At 54.6% G+C, this 13,851-nt stretch overlaps 6 protein-coding genes across 6 annotated transcripts; 2 read left to right on the forward strand and 4 right to left on the reverse strand.

The window, feature by feature from the left end:
• Positions 1 to 554: 554 nt before the first annotated feature.
• BO94DRAFT_548484 (uncharacterized protein) lies at positions 555 to 1,506 on the reverse strand (the record flags this gene model as incomplete). Its single annotated transcript, XM_025613402.1, has 2 exons — positions 555 to 1,326; positions 1,436 to 1,506. The coding sequence occupies 2 exons, from the start codon at positions 1,504 to 1,506 to the stop codon at positions 555 to 557; spliced, it is 843 nt and encodes a 280-aa protein (XP_025464946.1).
• A 770-nt stretch (positions 1,507 to 2,276) lies between these two features.
• BO94DRAFT_537390 (glycosyltransferase family 8 protein) lies at positions 2,277 to 3,579 on the reverse strand. Its single transcript, XM_025612256.1, has 3 exons — positions 3,398 to 3,579; positions 2,908 to 3,343; positions 2,277 to 2,825 (listed from the first exon to the last, which is right to left on the reverse strand). The coding sequence occupies exons 1-3, from the start codon at positions 3,441 to 3,443 to the stop codon at positions 2,345 to 2,347; spliced, it is 963 nt and encodes a 320-aa protein (XP_025464947.1). The 5' UTR covers positions 3,444 to 3,579; the 3' UTR covers positions 2,277 to 2,344.
• A 691-nt stretch (positions 3,580 to 4,270) lies between these two features.
• BO94DRAFT_471727 (putative sucrose transporter) lies at positions 4,271 to 6,130 on the forward strand (the record flags this gene model as incomplete). Its single annotated transcript, XM_025608394.1, has 4 exons — positions 4,271 to 4,416; positions 4,472 to 4,511; positions 4,581 to 4,902; positions 4,968 to 6,130. 4 exons carry the CDS (start codon positions 4,271 to 4,273, stop codon positions 6,128 to 6,130), a joined length of 1,671 nt encoding a protein of 556 aa, XP_025464948.1.
• Positions 6,131 to 6,997: 867 nt separating this feature from the next.
• BO94DRAFT_537393 (uncharacterized protein) lies at positions 6,998 to 8,317 on the forward strand. Its single transcript, XM_025612257.1, has one exon. The coding sequence runs from the start codon at positions 7,205 to 7,207 to the stop codon at positions 8,309 to 8,311; it is 1,107 nt and encodes a 368-aa protein (XP_025464949.1). The 5' UTR covers positions 6,998 to 7,204; the 3' UTR covers positions 8,312 to 8,317.
• A 464-nt stretch (positions 8,318 to 8,781) lies between these two features.
• BO94DRAFT_471535 (uncharacterized protein) lies at positions 8,782 to 10,275 on the reverse strand (the record flags this gene model as incomplete). The annotated part of the gene is made up of 1 exon (XM_025608384.1): positions 8,782 to 10,275. A coding segment is annotated over one exon (1,494 nt), but the record flags the coding sequence as incomplete, so codon positions are not given.
• Positions 10,276 to 11,155: 880 nt separating this feature from the next.
• On the reverse strand, positions 11,156 to 12,447 carry BO94DRAFT_471321 (ESCO family N-acetyltransferase; the record flags this gene model as incomplete). The annotated part of the gene is made up of 2 exons (XM_025608376.1): positions 11,156 to 12,326; positions 12,416 to 12,447. The coding sequence occupies 2 exons, from the start codon at positions 12,445 to 12,447 to the stop codon at positions 11,156 to 11,158; spliced, it is 1,203 nt and encodes a 400-aa protein (XP_025464951.1).
• Between the last annotated feature and the right edge of the window lie 1,404 nt (positions 12,448 to 13,851).

The raw sequence follows: 13,851 nt of genomic DNA on the forward strand, positions 1-13,851 counted from the left end.
GACCCGCCCGTCTCAAAGATCTCGAGGATCTCGAGGATCTCTTGGTGGAGAAGGAAGAAGAGGAAGAAGAAGAAGAGATGAACCGGGTCTAGACTCGCCTTGCCGTCCAGCCTTGAACGAAGATTCTCCCGATTCGTCATTGTTTCAATCTGCCTCCGGTCGGGATGGAGATCCTAGTCGTGCCTAGTGGCTGTCTGATAGATATCTGAAGAACCTTCATTTCTTAAGAAAATTATCGGGAAAAACAAAAAAAGAAAACAAATCACGCGTCGCTAGCTATCCTACAATTCATTTTCGCTGCAAATGTTGTCCATCTCCCATTGTCCCAAGTTTCAATAGCCCAGAGTCTACGAAAAGCCACCTTCCCCCCACCTCTCCTATCCCAGCATAGGTTGTGTCCCATTCTTTCCCGTACAATTACATTTCCAAAGACCCCAGGCCGATTAGAAGCAAAAAAATCATTAAAAACCAGAGTCCCCGGAGAAACGCCCATAGTCCTTTTCGTCCGTTTCTTTTTTTTTTTTTTTTTTTTTTTTATCCGCGCCCCCGACTAGTTAGTAGTCGGTTGGTTCGCCACCCTGAGCGGGAGTGGCCAACCGCGGGGTCCTCACGGTGGTGTCAACCACATTTGAATCATAGGTCATCCCATCCACCATCCGTGCATCCTGTGTAGGTTCGGGCGTGACGGATCCAGTGGGCGACTGGGCTGACAGCATCATCGGCCCCTCCCCAGAGTGCTGGAGATGGGATGCGAAAGGGTTCGCGCGGCTCACTCCAGGGCTGCCCAACGAACTCGGTCGATGTCCCGATGATGTCCGGTTCAGCAGTGGATGCGAAGTCGGCCCACTGATAGTACTGGCCCCTTCTCCAAATGCGACCAGGCTGTTGTCCCCTTCATCACTGAAGTTACCCACGCTCGACGTCCCATCCTCCGGGTACTCACTCATTCGGTCCGCATCAAAGGCATCACTGCCGCTCGCCCACGTCGTGCGGGCCCCTATGCTGCCCGTTGCACTGGCGCTACCTACCGTGCTTCTCTCCTTGATGCCTGGGCCACTGTCGAAGTATCCGGGATACTGAGTCACCGGTACCATGCCACTGGGCTGAGGTGTGCCGCCCGCCCGGGCAGTGGCCACCCGTTCTAGGCCGGCTAGGCGAGAGATACGGTCGGCGCGCTCTGCTTCCAGGGTCGTGGTAGATGTGGAGGATGCAGAATGGGCGTGGTGGGCATGGCGACCGTGGGGGAGAGGCTGGCCTTGGTGGCCATCCTTGATGGCGGTTGTAGACAATGCCGACAACGACGTTGTGCCCGAATTGGGGGTCCCCCTGATGAGTCGCGAGCTTCTTGTCAGCTTGACTCGGTGCAGGTATAAAGAGGGGATGAAAAGGCAATAGGAAAACCAGAATAGACGTTTAAAGAAGCCGGATAGCTTACGGGCCCATGTCCGATGGAGTCACCGGGTCAGACGGCGGGGGAGGAAGGTTGATCAGAGTCGGGGTAGTCATTTTTGCCCTGACAAAGCTCGAATGTAGGTGGTGTGCGCAAACCGTAGGGCAGGGTCTCCGCCAGCTCAAAGTCAGGCTTAGGGATGAACAGATGGGAAAAGAAAGACAATTAGAGAAGAGGTAGCGGTCAGAAGGTCGATCTGGTTGCGAGGCGATAAGGATGAATCCAAAAGACGGGGGCGATCTGCGGGGCCGTGAATTGCGCTATCATTCGAGATGTACAAAGTCGCGTAACGGTGGTCGGATTGGGGGGATTGCCATGGGCCTTTTAAGGTTTGGTAGCAGCAGCCTGGAGTACGGCAGGTCGTTCAGGGAGTATGGAAGTCAATGAATGAACGGGTCAGTGAAAGTGAGGCTGCCGGTGGGCCAGAGCCACTGAACTGCTGAAGTAGGTTTGCCTCCTTTCGATCTCGCGGGTCCTAGCCTTAATGCAGGTCCATTCCATGCGCCTTCTAGGGGGATGTTTCGGAAAGCCAGGCAAGTTCCCCGCGGTCGCTGGGCGCATTTCCCCTGGTGGTGGTGAAGCTGGACGATGCATACAATCCAATCAGTACTAGTCCCGCCCAGGCGGCCCCTGACGTCATCCCCGCCGCCAGTCGCTCCCCGGCCAATCAGGCTGCGGCGCGGGGCTCAACACCTGGGAGCCTGAATTGGCGGGTTCCGAATGCAGCCTGGCAGCCTGACAGCCAGTTCCCCCTGTCTGGAACCGGACAATGCTTGGTAAATTCCACTTCCATCTATTCATGTAAATAGTACATAGTACGAAAGTAGTACCATTGATATTGCGTTGTGACAGGTCTACACGGTGCCACTGTGGTCCAGATTCTCCACATGGCCTTTAGAACCGGTCATTGACTCCTTTTGCCTTTTCCTCCTTTACTCTCTCCTCCGTCATCTCCCACCACCATGTATGCGGCGCATCTCGGCTGAGTCGAGCTTTGCGACCTGTCCGGATATCCTCACTCTCATCCCAGGGTTTCGGGCTCAGAAGATAGTGCATATTCTTGACGCTCTCGTCCCGCCAGATCGCATCATGCACCCCCTCCCACCGCATGGTCTTGAGGGCATTGTACACATATGGCAACGCAACCCAACGCCCAAAGAACACGTCCGACAGCAAGGATTGGTCGGCGAATTCGTAGTTTGATGTCGCGGTCGAGGCGAGTTGCGAGATGATCTTATCATAGACTTCTTTGGATGGGTTGACCACCAGGAGACCGCCGTTTGATATCCCCAAGCCGATAGTGGGTGACGCACCCTCTGTCTGAGCGACGTCAGATGCCGCATGCTGTGAAGTGTACGCACAGTTGGATGGGGTCCTGTACGATGGTGCATTAGTCAGTAATCCTTAGGAAAGTTGCATCTTTCCTGCAGGTTTGGGGGGCAAGAGTGAGTTCATACCAATCCTGAGGGTAGTGCGGCTTCTGCAGCGGATTACAGACACAGGCGTGGCTGGAAGCAAAGACCCGGTTCCCTGTCCCGGCCAGGGCTGGCGGGTCCAGTTCGATTTCCATCAGCTCGTCCATATTCCGGAGAACCATCATGTCACTGTCTAGCTGCACGACGCGCTCATACTCCACCAGAGAGAAGGCCGTGAGCTTGCTCCAGCAGTCATAGAACCGCACATCATTAACGTAGTCTTTGGGTACCGATGGAAGAAGATAGGGAACACGCTGCTTCAAGATCCCCCGAGCATCAAGCGCAGCATGGCCCTCAGCAGGGAAGGCGTCGGTGTAGAGGGCTACCAGCGGATATTTTGACCCTACTTTGCGCAGTGAATACTCCAGGGTCAGAAGCCCGGACAGGTAGGCAGTATTTGTGATGAGAGTGGTCCACACTGGGAAGGGAAGGTTAGCTCTGAGTGCTCTCCAAGGTCGTCGTTGGCATGTACCTCTTGTCGCATCCGTGATGCGGGGAACGCCGCTGTTGTGGGCCATGACCTATAAAATATAGATAGATGACTATCAGGGTTGCGGATGATGGTGCAACGTTGAGAACACGGCTGGCACCCGTAGTGGTTGACTCTGGCAAATGGCTGCTTGCGCTTTCAACTCTGAGGACGGGCTGTCGCTATCTCGGGAGTAAGACGCAGAAGAGGGGAGATGGCGCGAGGGGTGCCTCGCATCATCACGGCAAGCCTAACCGGCTTCGTCCTAGCGATATCTCCATTCTTATCCTTATCGCGAGTGCAGCATTAGTCAGGGATCGGACATGGAAGAATAACCTCGGGAGGCCTGATTCAATTTCATGGGGGTTCTTCACGACCGAAGAAAGCGTCGTGGTAGACACTACTAGACAGATATTGGTTCCGCCCTGTCGGGGCTCGGATCTGGTACCGGTATTACCTGCGGAGCATGCTTTATCCCTATCGATGTAGATATGTAGGTACTGGTTTCCACTCCCACATTTTGTAGATGCAAGGACTCGTACAATTTTGATGTCTGTTAGCTGTAGGATAGTCTGTCAACATACTTACTCCGTACTTTTCAAATGAATGCCTTTATCAATAACGTGGGTGCAAAGGATGCTATCTATAAACTGGGCCGATCCTTTCCCCTTTCCGGTCCTTTAGGCGGTCAGCCCGATCTATCTACTGATTCTACTCCCTCTGAGAAAGTAAACACCTCCTTCTATCCATCACCGGCTTGCCAGGATCCCTTCTAGGTCTCCTATTATCAAAAAAACACTAACTCACTGGCAGCGAAACACTTTATCTTTTACCCCGCTACTAGGAAACCCAATAAAGACCTGATTGCCTGGTCTGATGACGGAGCGCGGCAATGAGGCGGAGCCTCTAATCCGTCATGGACGGACTGGGGCAGATTTGAATATCCTGGCAGGTCAACGGAACACCAACGAGACATCCAGGAGTAGTGGTTATCTCTTCATACTGACCCTGGCCATGGGAGGGTGAGTCATTGGCTGCACAAGGTCCGCCAGTCGGCCTCATTAACTTGTCGCCTAGTCTCCAGATTGTCTACTCAATCCAGCATTCCAGTGGATCGGTGAGTTTGAACCCCATATGAAGGCGAGTATTGGCCACTAATCTAACATTGCTTCTCCTTCTCCTGTAGCCATATCTGCTGTCTCTAGGGATGAGCAAAGCATTGCTCGCATTTGTCTGGATCGCGGGGCCCCTTACAGGTACTCTCGTGCAGCCTTACATTGGCATCCGAAGTGACAATTGCCGCATCTCCTGGGGAAAGAGGAAGCCGTTTATGGTATTTGGTGGAGCACTCCTGGCCATCTGCCTGTTGGCGCTGGCATGGGTGCGAGAAATAGTTGGCAGCATAATTGGCCTCCTCGGCATCGATGCTCAGACAGCTGGAGCTAAAACCGCAGTGATCATCGCTGCAACCCTCTTGATGTACTGTCAAGACTTTTCTATCAATACTGGTATACGCTTCAGCCTAATCTGGGCACTCTTCTTTCTCAGACGCGAAGCTGACCCCCTATCACAGTTCAAGCAGCAACCCGGGCGTTCATCGTTGATAACGCCCCTGCTCATCAGCAGGAGACGGCAAATGCCTGGGCAAGCCGTCATGTTAGCGCAGGGAACATTTTAGGCTTTATAATCGGCGGTATGGATCTGCCAAGGGCCCTTCCCTTTCTCTGGAATACCCAGTTTAAGGCGATTAGTGTCATCGCCAGTGTATTTCTGGCAATCACCTTGTCCATCAGCTGCTCTTATATCGAGGAAAAAGATCCACGCGCGGAGCCATTGACATATGCAGGACTGGGTCTTATCTCATTGCTCCAGTCTATCAAAGCCTCTGTCCACGGTCTCCCCTTGCGTATACGTAAGGTCTATATAATCCAGGCCGCAGCATGGTTCGGATGGTTCTCATTCTTATTCTACGCCACCACATACATAGGGCAACTATATGTGAACCCTATTTTTGATATGCACCGTGATCTATCAGACGATGAGGTCAACAAGGTGTGGGAAGAAGCTACACGCATCGGTACCTTGGCCCTGCTCGTAAACGCACTTGTGTCTTTCGCAGCAAGTGTTATTCTGCCGCTACTAGTTGTTCCTTCAGAGAGGCAGATGGCAGCTCAAGAAAGCACTGGCTCAAGCAGGTCACACTTAAAGCTTCGGATCCCTGGGTTTACGCTGCGGCGCGCATGGCTTCTCTCTCATTTTCTGTTTTCTATCTGTATGCTTAGCACCTTCGTTATATCGTCTCCCGGACAGGCATCGGTGATGACAGGGGCCATTGGCATTACCTGGGCCGTCACAGCCTGGGCGCCATATGCTCTCATCTCATCTGAGATCGCACAGGAAGACCCTGGGCGGCCAACTCAGAATTACCGAGGAAGATTTAGCGAGGCTGAAGGGTCAAGTATTCTCCCGTACAGCGAAGGGGCTGATGAATCGAGGGACGCGGGCAACGAAGGGGCAAACCAAGCTGGAGTCGTTCTTGGGCTGCACAACGTCGCAATTTCCTTTCCTCAGATCGTTTCCAGTGCTGTCGGCAGCCTCATCTTCAAGGCGCTGCAGAAGCCACGAGGGGAGCCTTGGGACACTAGCACGGGCTGGGTGATGAGACTTGGAGGATGTGCTGCTGTGCTCGCAGGTTTTCTGACAATGGGTCTCGAGGAGAAGGCCGGAAGAAAGTAGGGCGCGCCACTGCGCCACTGCCTGTACACTCTTGCATGCCCGGTTTTGGCCCAGGATAATCGATCATTACCGGTGGCGGACTCCATTTTCTAGCGACTGGGTTACTGCCTCGCAACTGGTAGTCATCAAGCTGTTCAACAACGATGCTGGTATGAGATCTGGCCACGTCTTGACAGAGTCGAGAAATGATCGCAATATGGGCGCCATGGTCCGATCGCTCGTCCTAAAGCCTTATACACACTATACTCCTGTCTTCAACCAACGTAGTCATTTTATCTGTGTGACAACACGCGGCAGGATCTGGGGCGTCTCATAGAGAGAGACTCAAAGTGCAAACAGCTACATGAGCCCAAGCTGATGTCGCTCGGATCCTTCGATGGCGGCGGTGATGGTTGGCGGTCGAAGCGCTCAGGTGCATTAGCGCAACAGCCCATCATCTTCTCTCCAACATACATACCCCAGACCCCTCCAGAGGTCATGAGTTCCTTTTCGATGCCTGTCAGAAACACCCTCGCCCAGCTGCTTGCTGGGTTAAGCCTTCGAATGGATGTCTCGTCAACCGTGGCTACCTGGCTCTCCCTCGCCGTCACGGTGGTAGGGCTGGGCTCCATCGTCGCCCAGTTTGGGACGATCATCGATCAGACAGACCCGTTTCATTCCTGCGAGACGTACGACACCTGGGTCGCTGGCGGTTTTGGCAACCACACATTCCATGGTATAGGGTCGTGAAGCCCCCTCTCGTGGGGCCGGTAATCAGCGCCAACCTGCCGTCTGGTCTCTGTGGCAGGAAGACTGTCCATGTCAGTCGCCGGCCGCTCACGCAGCCAACCGGCAAGGCTGCCTGGTCAGTCCTGCTCAGTCCTGCTCAACGCCATCCATCCATCTGCTGCTGCTTCCAACGAGGACCACCAGACGGGATCACTACTGTCTGGCCGAAGCACCGCAAAAGCAGAACACATCCTGACCATTTCTGGAGAACCACCTATCCAGCTGCCAACATGGGACAGTCTGCCTCGGGGACCTCTTACAAAGCACAAACTGACCGCTTGTACGGTCATTTCTCGCGCAACCCTCATGGCTCTGTTCACCGTGACCAATGCCAGACCTGTCTTCCGTCACAGCAGTGCATCCGGCCATCGGGCCGCCTACGCCTCCTACTGCGGACAATGGTACGTGGAATGGCCGATAGGAGATGCCGCACACGTCCACTTCGCAGCGCATGATTCACTCATGCTGAACAAAGACGTCTATCCCCCCGCATTCGAATTACGAGTCGACCGTTGTCTGCGCATGCTAGCCGGCGTAATTGAAAGTCCTGCATCGGTACCATCCACGCCATTCAAATGCGCCTTTCCTGGACGCAAAGCATCCGGGACATGGATTCTGGAACACACCGTCCGAGGCTTCGGCGGCGCCCATGGCAGCAGACATCTCTATAACATGATTGGGGGCAACGTCAATGAAGTCGACTTCCTATTCATGAAGCCCCTCGCCGACGACGAAGCCAGCCCAATCGCAGAACCAATCACCATCCTCTCCCTCCCCAGTAGTGAAGCCAATCCCCGACACCAAAACAGCAACCAAGACCCAGTAACCCTCTACATCCTTCCCAACGAAGCCACCATCCTCAACAACTGCCTCGACTACCTCCCCTGGACGTCTCTCTCCTGGTCCATTCACCGGGGGCTGCGGGACATTCTCATCGCCTTCGCCAAGCCGCGCATGAACCACCACCGCAGCCAACTCGCGCAAACCCTCCGTTCTACGGTCTCCACCCGGCCAGACCGACTCATCGCCCGGGGCTGGGACGCGCAGTTCGTCCAAGACGGCAGCATGGCCGACATGGCCGCGGGTGCCGTGTTAGCCGGGAGCGGCAATTCCGGCGATGCGGTCCGCATCGTCACGGATATTGCGGCAGTCTGGTGCGAAAGTCGCGAAGACATAACATCGTACGATGAGACGATGTTCTGGAGGGTTGAACCTACTCCTCTTAGCCCTCTTTCTCCCTCGGTAATATCAGATGACAGTTTTACTTCCGGTCCCGGTGGCAATAATAGTGGTAGTGAAGGGCTCAGTTCCATGGCTGTTGTGGCGCTAGTCAAGTTCTTTGTTTTGGAATGGAGCGTGGAGTTGGATTATCAGATGTATCATGATTTGCCGCTAGAGTTGTACTTGGGATAGTCTCTCCTCCTCCTTAGCCAACGACGTGATTTTTGGTGTGTGTTGGGGGTGGGTGTATGAAATATATAGCATAAATCACACAGTAGAAGAGAGACGGCCTGACCACCTCAATAGAAGACCAGAAAATAATGTCACGTCCATAGATTTCACGAACTGTCCTATCTACATATTAATACTAGGACGGAGACTATGCTATAGTAGTCATGGACTGGCTACTTTACTCCGAGTTTTACTGAGTAACCCTCAGACTCCAAAGAATGAATACCAAGATAAGAGGATTCTCATAAAGATCATAATGACCCGTGCGTACATGGATGCAAAAAAAAAAAAATGAAATAAAAAATAAGTAGTACTCCAGAAGAAAAAGAACAGCGCTATGCTTCATCACTCGTTCACGTGCCTGTATTTATTGACACACACTTCCCCGGTTACGATTCCTATCCCACTTACCGCAACGAAAGGATATATGACTATTCGCTGGCCTTTCGGCTCTCGTAATGCCCGCGCAAGTCGTCTACCTCCTTCTGGAGCCGGGTCAAATCGGCCAGGATGTCATTGGCATTCGATGGGTGTGGGATGAACTCGACCTCCGCCGGGACTGGTGCCGCTGCCGTAGGTATCTTGTCGACTGGTTTCCCTGATCGGAGACTGAGTCCACTGCTATCGTTGCTGTGGTTGCTCGATCCACGGGAGCGTCGCGGCGGCGGAGGTGGGGGTAGGGGGTTGTATAGCGAGGTCCGCTTTGTCGACGTGCCTGCTGGTGTCGATGGCGATAGCTCCGTGGGCGATAACGGAGTAGCAGCAGCAGGAGTAGCGGACGATGGCTCAGGGCGCAAGGACGAGGTTGCTGAGTCCATAGGCTCTTCGGATGGTGTACTACCCGTGCGGGACTCCCGCGTTCGTGCCGGATTCAAGGACCAGGAGCCCGGACTAGGGGGCGGCGACGACGCAGCAGTGGACTCCTGTGCCGCATGAATGGAGAGCCGCAATGGGTTGACTTTAGACATTGTGGTCTTTGACCGTCTCATCTGACTGTGTCGTCTACTGAGCGGGGGCGTTGGTGGCCGCTTGTTCTGTGACTGACTGCGCCGGAGGGACTCTGCCGGCTGCGGCGGGGCTGGCTCGTCCCTGGGCTGGGCTGAGAAATAGTCCGACCCCGACTGGGAGGGTCGGCGGGAGTATGAAGGCTCAGACGGGGAGCCATGGAAGGAGAACCGGCTGGTAGACTTGCCGGGGGTGGTTTGGGTGAGAGCGGGCGCGATGCCGGGGCTTAGGGCGATCCGTTTCCCGTGATGACTCTTGGGCGGAGGGGGTGGTATCCTGTCCCTATTGCCCGGGCGGCTGGCGAGAGGGCGTGAACATATGTCTGATGATAGGGGCAAGCCCGACCCAGCACGACTAGCTGGTGCAGGACGCAGGTCGGACGGTCGAGATACATCCGTTGAGCTACTGTCGGGCGTCCGGGTGCCCCCATAAGACGTAAAGGAGCGAGTCGACACGGTCGACCCAGCTACGGGCGCGCTCTCTCGCGATGGCCCGACCTGCTCCAGGTCTACTGGAGGGTTGTGGATGCTCCTCTGCACTGGGGCTGTGACAGCTGCAGGCGGCGCGGGTCCCCTGGAGGATAAGGCTGGGTCTGGAACGGTCCTGATCGATGGCTGGGAGCGATCATCGGCCCCGGGAGGCGGTTGAGCGACCTGGTAGGTGCGTTTGGGATTCAGATCATCGACATCCGGCTGCTCATCCTCCTCTGCATCCTCATCGGCCTCATCGGTCGCATACGAGGGCTGGTGGAACGGGTCCGAGACGGACTGGTCATCGGAGGAGGCCGTGTCGTCGAGATCCGGGGTCAGAGAAGCTGGAGGGGTTTGAGCGACGGGGCGGAACTGGAAGGGCATCGAAGGGAAGGTCACGGCGGGGGGTTTCGAGGAGGTCGAGGGATACGAGGGGAGGGAGGGATTGGGATTGGGAGGCGCGAAGGCATCTGGGATGGACAGTCAGCAGTCTCCAGGTAGGTTCAGCTCAGCTCAGTTCAGCTCAGCTCAGCTCAGTCCATCTCGTCCGACCAGCACGCGACGGACGGTGCGCAGGAACCGGAACCGTCGGACGGACTCACTCTCGGGCTTCTTAAGGCGGAAAGGATTTGATCCAGACATCGCGAAGGAGGAGAAGGGCAGCACTGACCATGAGAGCAGGAAAGGAGGAAAGGGAAGGATTGTTGGGAGGGAAGGTTGGGTTGGCGAGGAAGAAAAGGGAGGTCGACTTTCGGCCGTCAACAACTAAGGTTCATTCTAAGGTTCCTCGGCCTCGACTCCGTACTACATCCAATCCCTACGATTAAACTACTACTACCATGTACCACGCATGCAATCAATCACTTTGACTCTTCTCCAATGCTGCATTCTGGCCTGCAATTTCCCCTCCTCTCTCTCTCTCTCTCTCTCTCTCTCTCTCTCTGTGTGTGTGTGTGTGTGTGTGTGTCTCATACTTTCCCTAGTCTCTGTTCCCAAAATTGTCAAAAAAAAAAAAAGACACAATAGAAGATGAAAAATAAAAAAAAAAGAAGAAATAAAGGTATATATGGTACAGTGAAGAATGGTAGATAGGTAGGTATAAGTCGCATAGTACCCACCCACGCGGAACCCAACGAACCCTCCCAAAAACACCTCTCCAGTTATACATAGAATTAAAAATTGAATCAACGGTGCAATCAAATGGTCATCACAGTAGTCCTCCCTCAAAGGTCAATGCCCGAGAAAGCCTGGGTATCAACTCGCCCGTGTATCACGAAAACAATCACCACCCCTCCTCCTTCCTCCCAATGCAGATTCAGTCTATAGTCGTTTAGCTTTCCTCGTAAACATGCCACTCGTCGTTGCTAAAAAAGGCCTGCGCCAGGCCCTTGCCACTTTCCGTCGGTTGGCTGAAGGCGATCTGTTCCTTGGGGATCTCCATCCCGTAGATAAAGTTGCTCACCACGCAGTCCAGCAGATCCATGGCAATTCCCTTCCGGCGCGATGAGCCGGACGTCCAAATGCGCGAGATCCCCACTATGGCCGGGTGCGTTTCTTCCCCGACCGTGACGGACGAGTCTGGTCCACTGGTCGAGGTAGTCGACTTTTGGACCGGTCGTGACTCCCAGATCCGCTCCGTCAAACACGCCCCAACACATCGGCTGTCCTTCATGTGCAGGAACACCTTATACCGGTCCACCTTCTCTGTCGCCGCATTTTGGTGTAGATGTTGCGGCGGTTCAGTCTGGCTCCAGAGAATCTCGTCGTCGATCGTGGGGGAGGAGAGCTCCTTGCAGATCACCTCCAGCACTTTCTTGGCCTGGTTCTTCGCCGATGGCGATGCCTTGCGGTCCACAATGACCACATATCCCTCATCAAACCGAGTGGCTTCGTAGACCCAGCGCGATGCGTTGGCCCGCATGAAGGCCTTCCCAAGATCCACCCCCGTCGAGTTCATGTCGTGGAATTTCTTATGAAGAGCCAGATCCTCCGCGTTCGACGGCACATACTCCATGCCACATGTTGCACACGTCCTCCGCACTTCGTGGCCCAGATCGATTTGCATTTGCTTCAAGGCAGCCGGCTGCTGCGGCTGGGGCGCTTTCTTCTTAGGTGGATCCACCGAGGCGCGTACGCTGTTCGAGTTGACTTCCGTGAGTGGGGTGGCGTTGCTGACATCCTTGGTGGCGGAGTGTTTACGCTTGAGGAAGGCAAACGTGGGTTTGCGCGTGTTGGGCGGAGGGGGGCTTAGCCGGGGCGGTGGTGACGATGGGGGCGTCGACAGCTCATCCTCTTGTGTCCCTTCGGACAGGAGGACCGAATTGCGACGCGATGGGCTTGACATGACCGCTGCGGAGGACTCGCGGATAGCATATTGAAGACTGTTCTCGGCCTCGTCGGAATCATTGTCGGAGAGAACGCGTCGTTTTTTGGCCGCTGGCCGCTGGTCATCGTCGTAGACGCGCCACAGGGGCCGTCCGTAAGTTTTCATCATGAGACCTCTGCGTGGGGGGGAAGAGGGGAGCGTGTTAGTTCTAGTGGCGGAATCCAAGGGATAGGGAGCAGGGAGCAGGGGTAGCAGCACACGTACCGCTTGAATGAATTTGTCACAGTCCACGGCATCTCCCTTTCTGATGTAAAAGATGCATTCAAGCGAGGTAGAGCATCTATGGCAAGTTGGATTATTGGGGGGGGAGAGAAGAAGGGAAGAAGAAGGGAGAAGTAGGGAGAGCCGCTGATCGATGATGCAGTGGAATGAGCTGCCTGACGGAATGCCAGGAAATTATGATGGGAAGGGCGGATGGCGGTCGCCGATCGACGGGAAACGCGTGAATACCGCCGAGCTAGGCCCCATTCAGTCATATTGCTCTCGGGATTCTTCTCGATGGCTTCTGCTCACTCACCACGCTCCGAGGAAGGTTCTCGCTGCCCCTCTTCCACTTGTTTCACTTGGGGATCAATTATAATCTATCTCCCTTCTCAATTATTATTCCTCCCCCAGAAAGGGAAAATGTTGTTCAGTTTATACTCACTCACTCTCTCTCTCACACACACTCTCTCTCACTCATTCACTCATTCACTCACCCCCTCCAGGCAGCTATCAGCCAGCTATCAGCAAAGCTAATATACCCCTTCCGTATCCCCGTATCCAGGCTCCAGTTGCCCGTTGAAGTCGGTGGTGGCGTGCCGGGATGCCAAAAGGCTCCTGAGTCAATCCAATTATACTCGCGGGTGATACGTGTGGAACACTATGGTGCCGGCAATGAAGGTCCACTGGACAAGAGACAATAGTAATAATGAGGGAATCCTCCGTCACTGGACGAGGGCCGGCTTACTTCTTATGAAAGAAAACCTGGACAGTGGACATTGTGAATCATCTTCCGTCCCGACTTCGCCTCCTTATATCATGAGCCCCCAACCAACCAGGCTCGTCGGTGCAACACACAGGATGACCTAGTACTATGTACGGACAAGTCGGTGGTAGCTGAGGTGGCAGGCCTCGTCGCTTCTTCCTCAGCTTGCGGGCCTCTACAAGTAATCATTCTATTATCTATCGCGCATCTCCCGTTGGTCCCCTCCACCGCATACCGGATCATCCACTCCGTTGCTTGGGAGGGGGGCAAATTCACAGATCGACCGGGAGCCATCCTCTTTTCTGCGCCCCCAGCCTCGCCCTTGCTGGGCGATAGTGATGCCTTACTGGGTCATGGCCATGTCATGGCACCTCCCCTAGACATTGACTTGCAGCTCGGGTTCCCAGATTTGTTCCGGGATTGGATGTGACTGCTACACAGGGCTCCGGGTGATCTTGATCTACCTACAACTTCTTCCCTCTTTTCTTCTTTCTCTGGAGGTCAGCTCCCACACCACATGGGGGTTCTTCCGTCTCGAGTTACAGAGTACAGGAGGTCTCGATGTCATCACACCCAAAACAAGGCCCCCTCCTCTGACTGGGATCAGAACCACTCCCTGACAGCCGGATCGAAGTTGCCGATCGTAAGAACGCGCATCATCTTCCTACTAAGG

Source organism: Aspergillus sclerotioniger (assembly GCF_003184525.1).
Source record: "Aspergillus sclerotioniger CBS 115572 chromosome Unknown BO94scaffold_23, whole genome shotgun sequence".
NCBI classification, from domain to species: domain Eukaryota; kingdom Fungi; phylum Ascomycota; class Eurotiomycetes; order Eurotiales; family Aspergillaceae; genus Aspergillus; species Aspergillus sclerotioniger.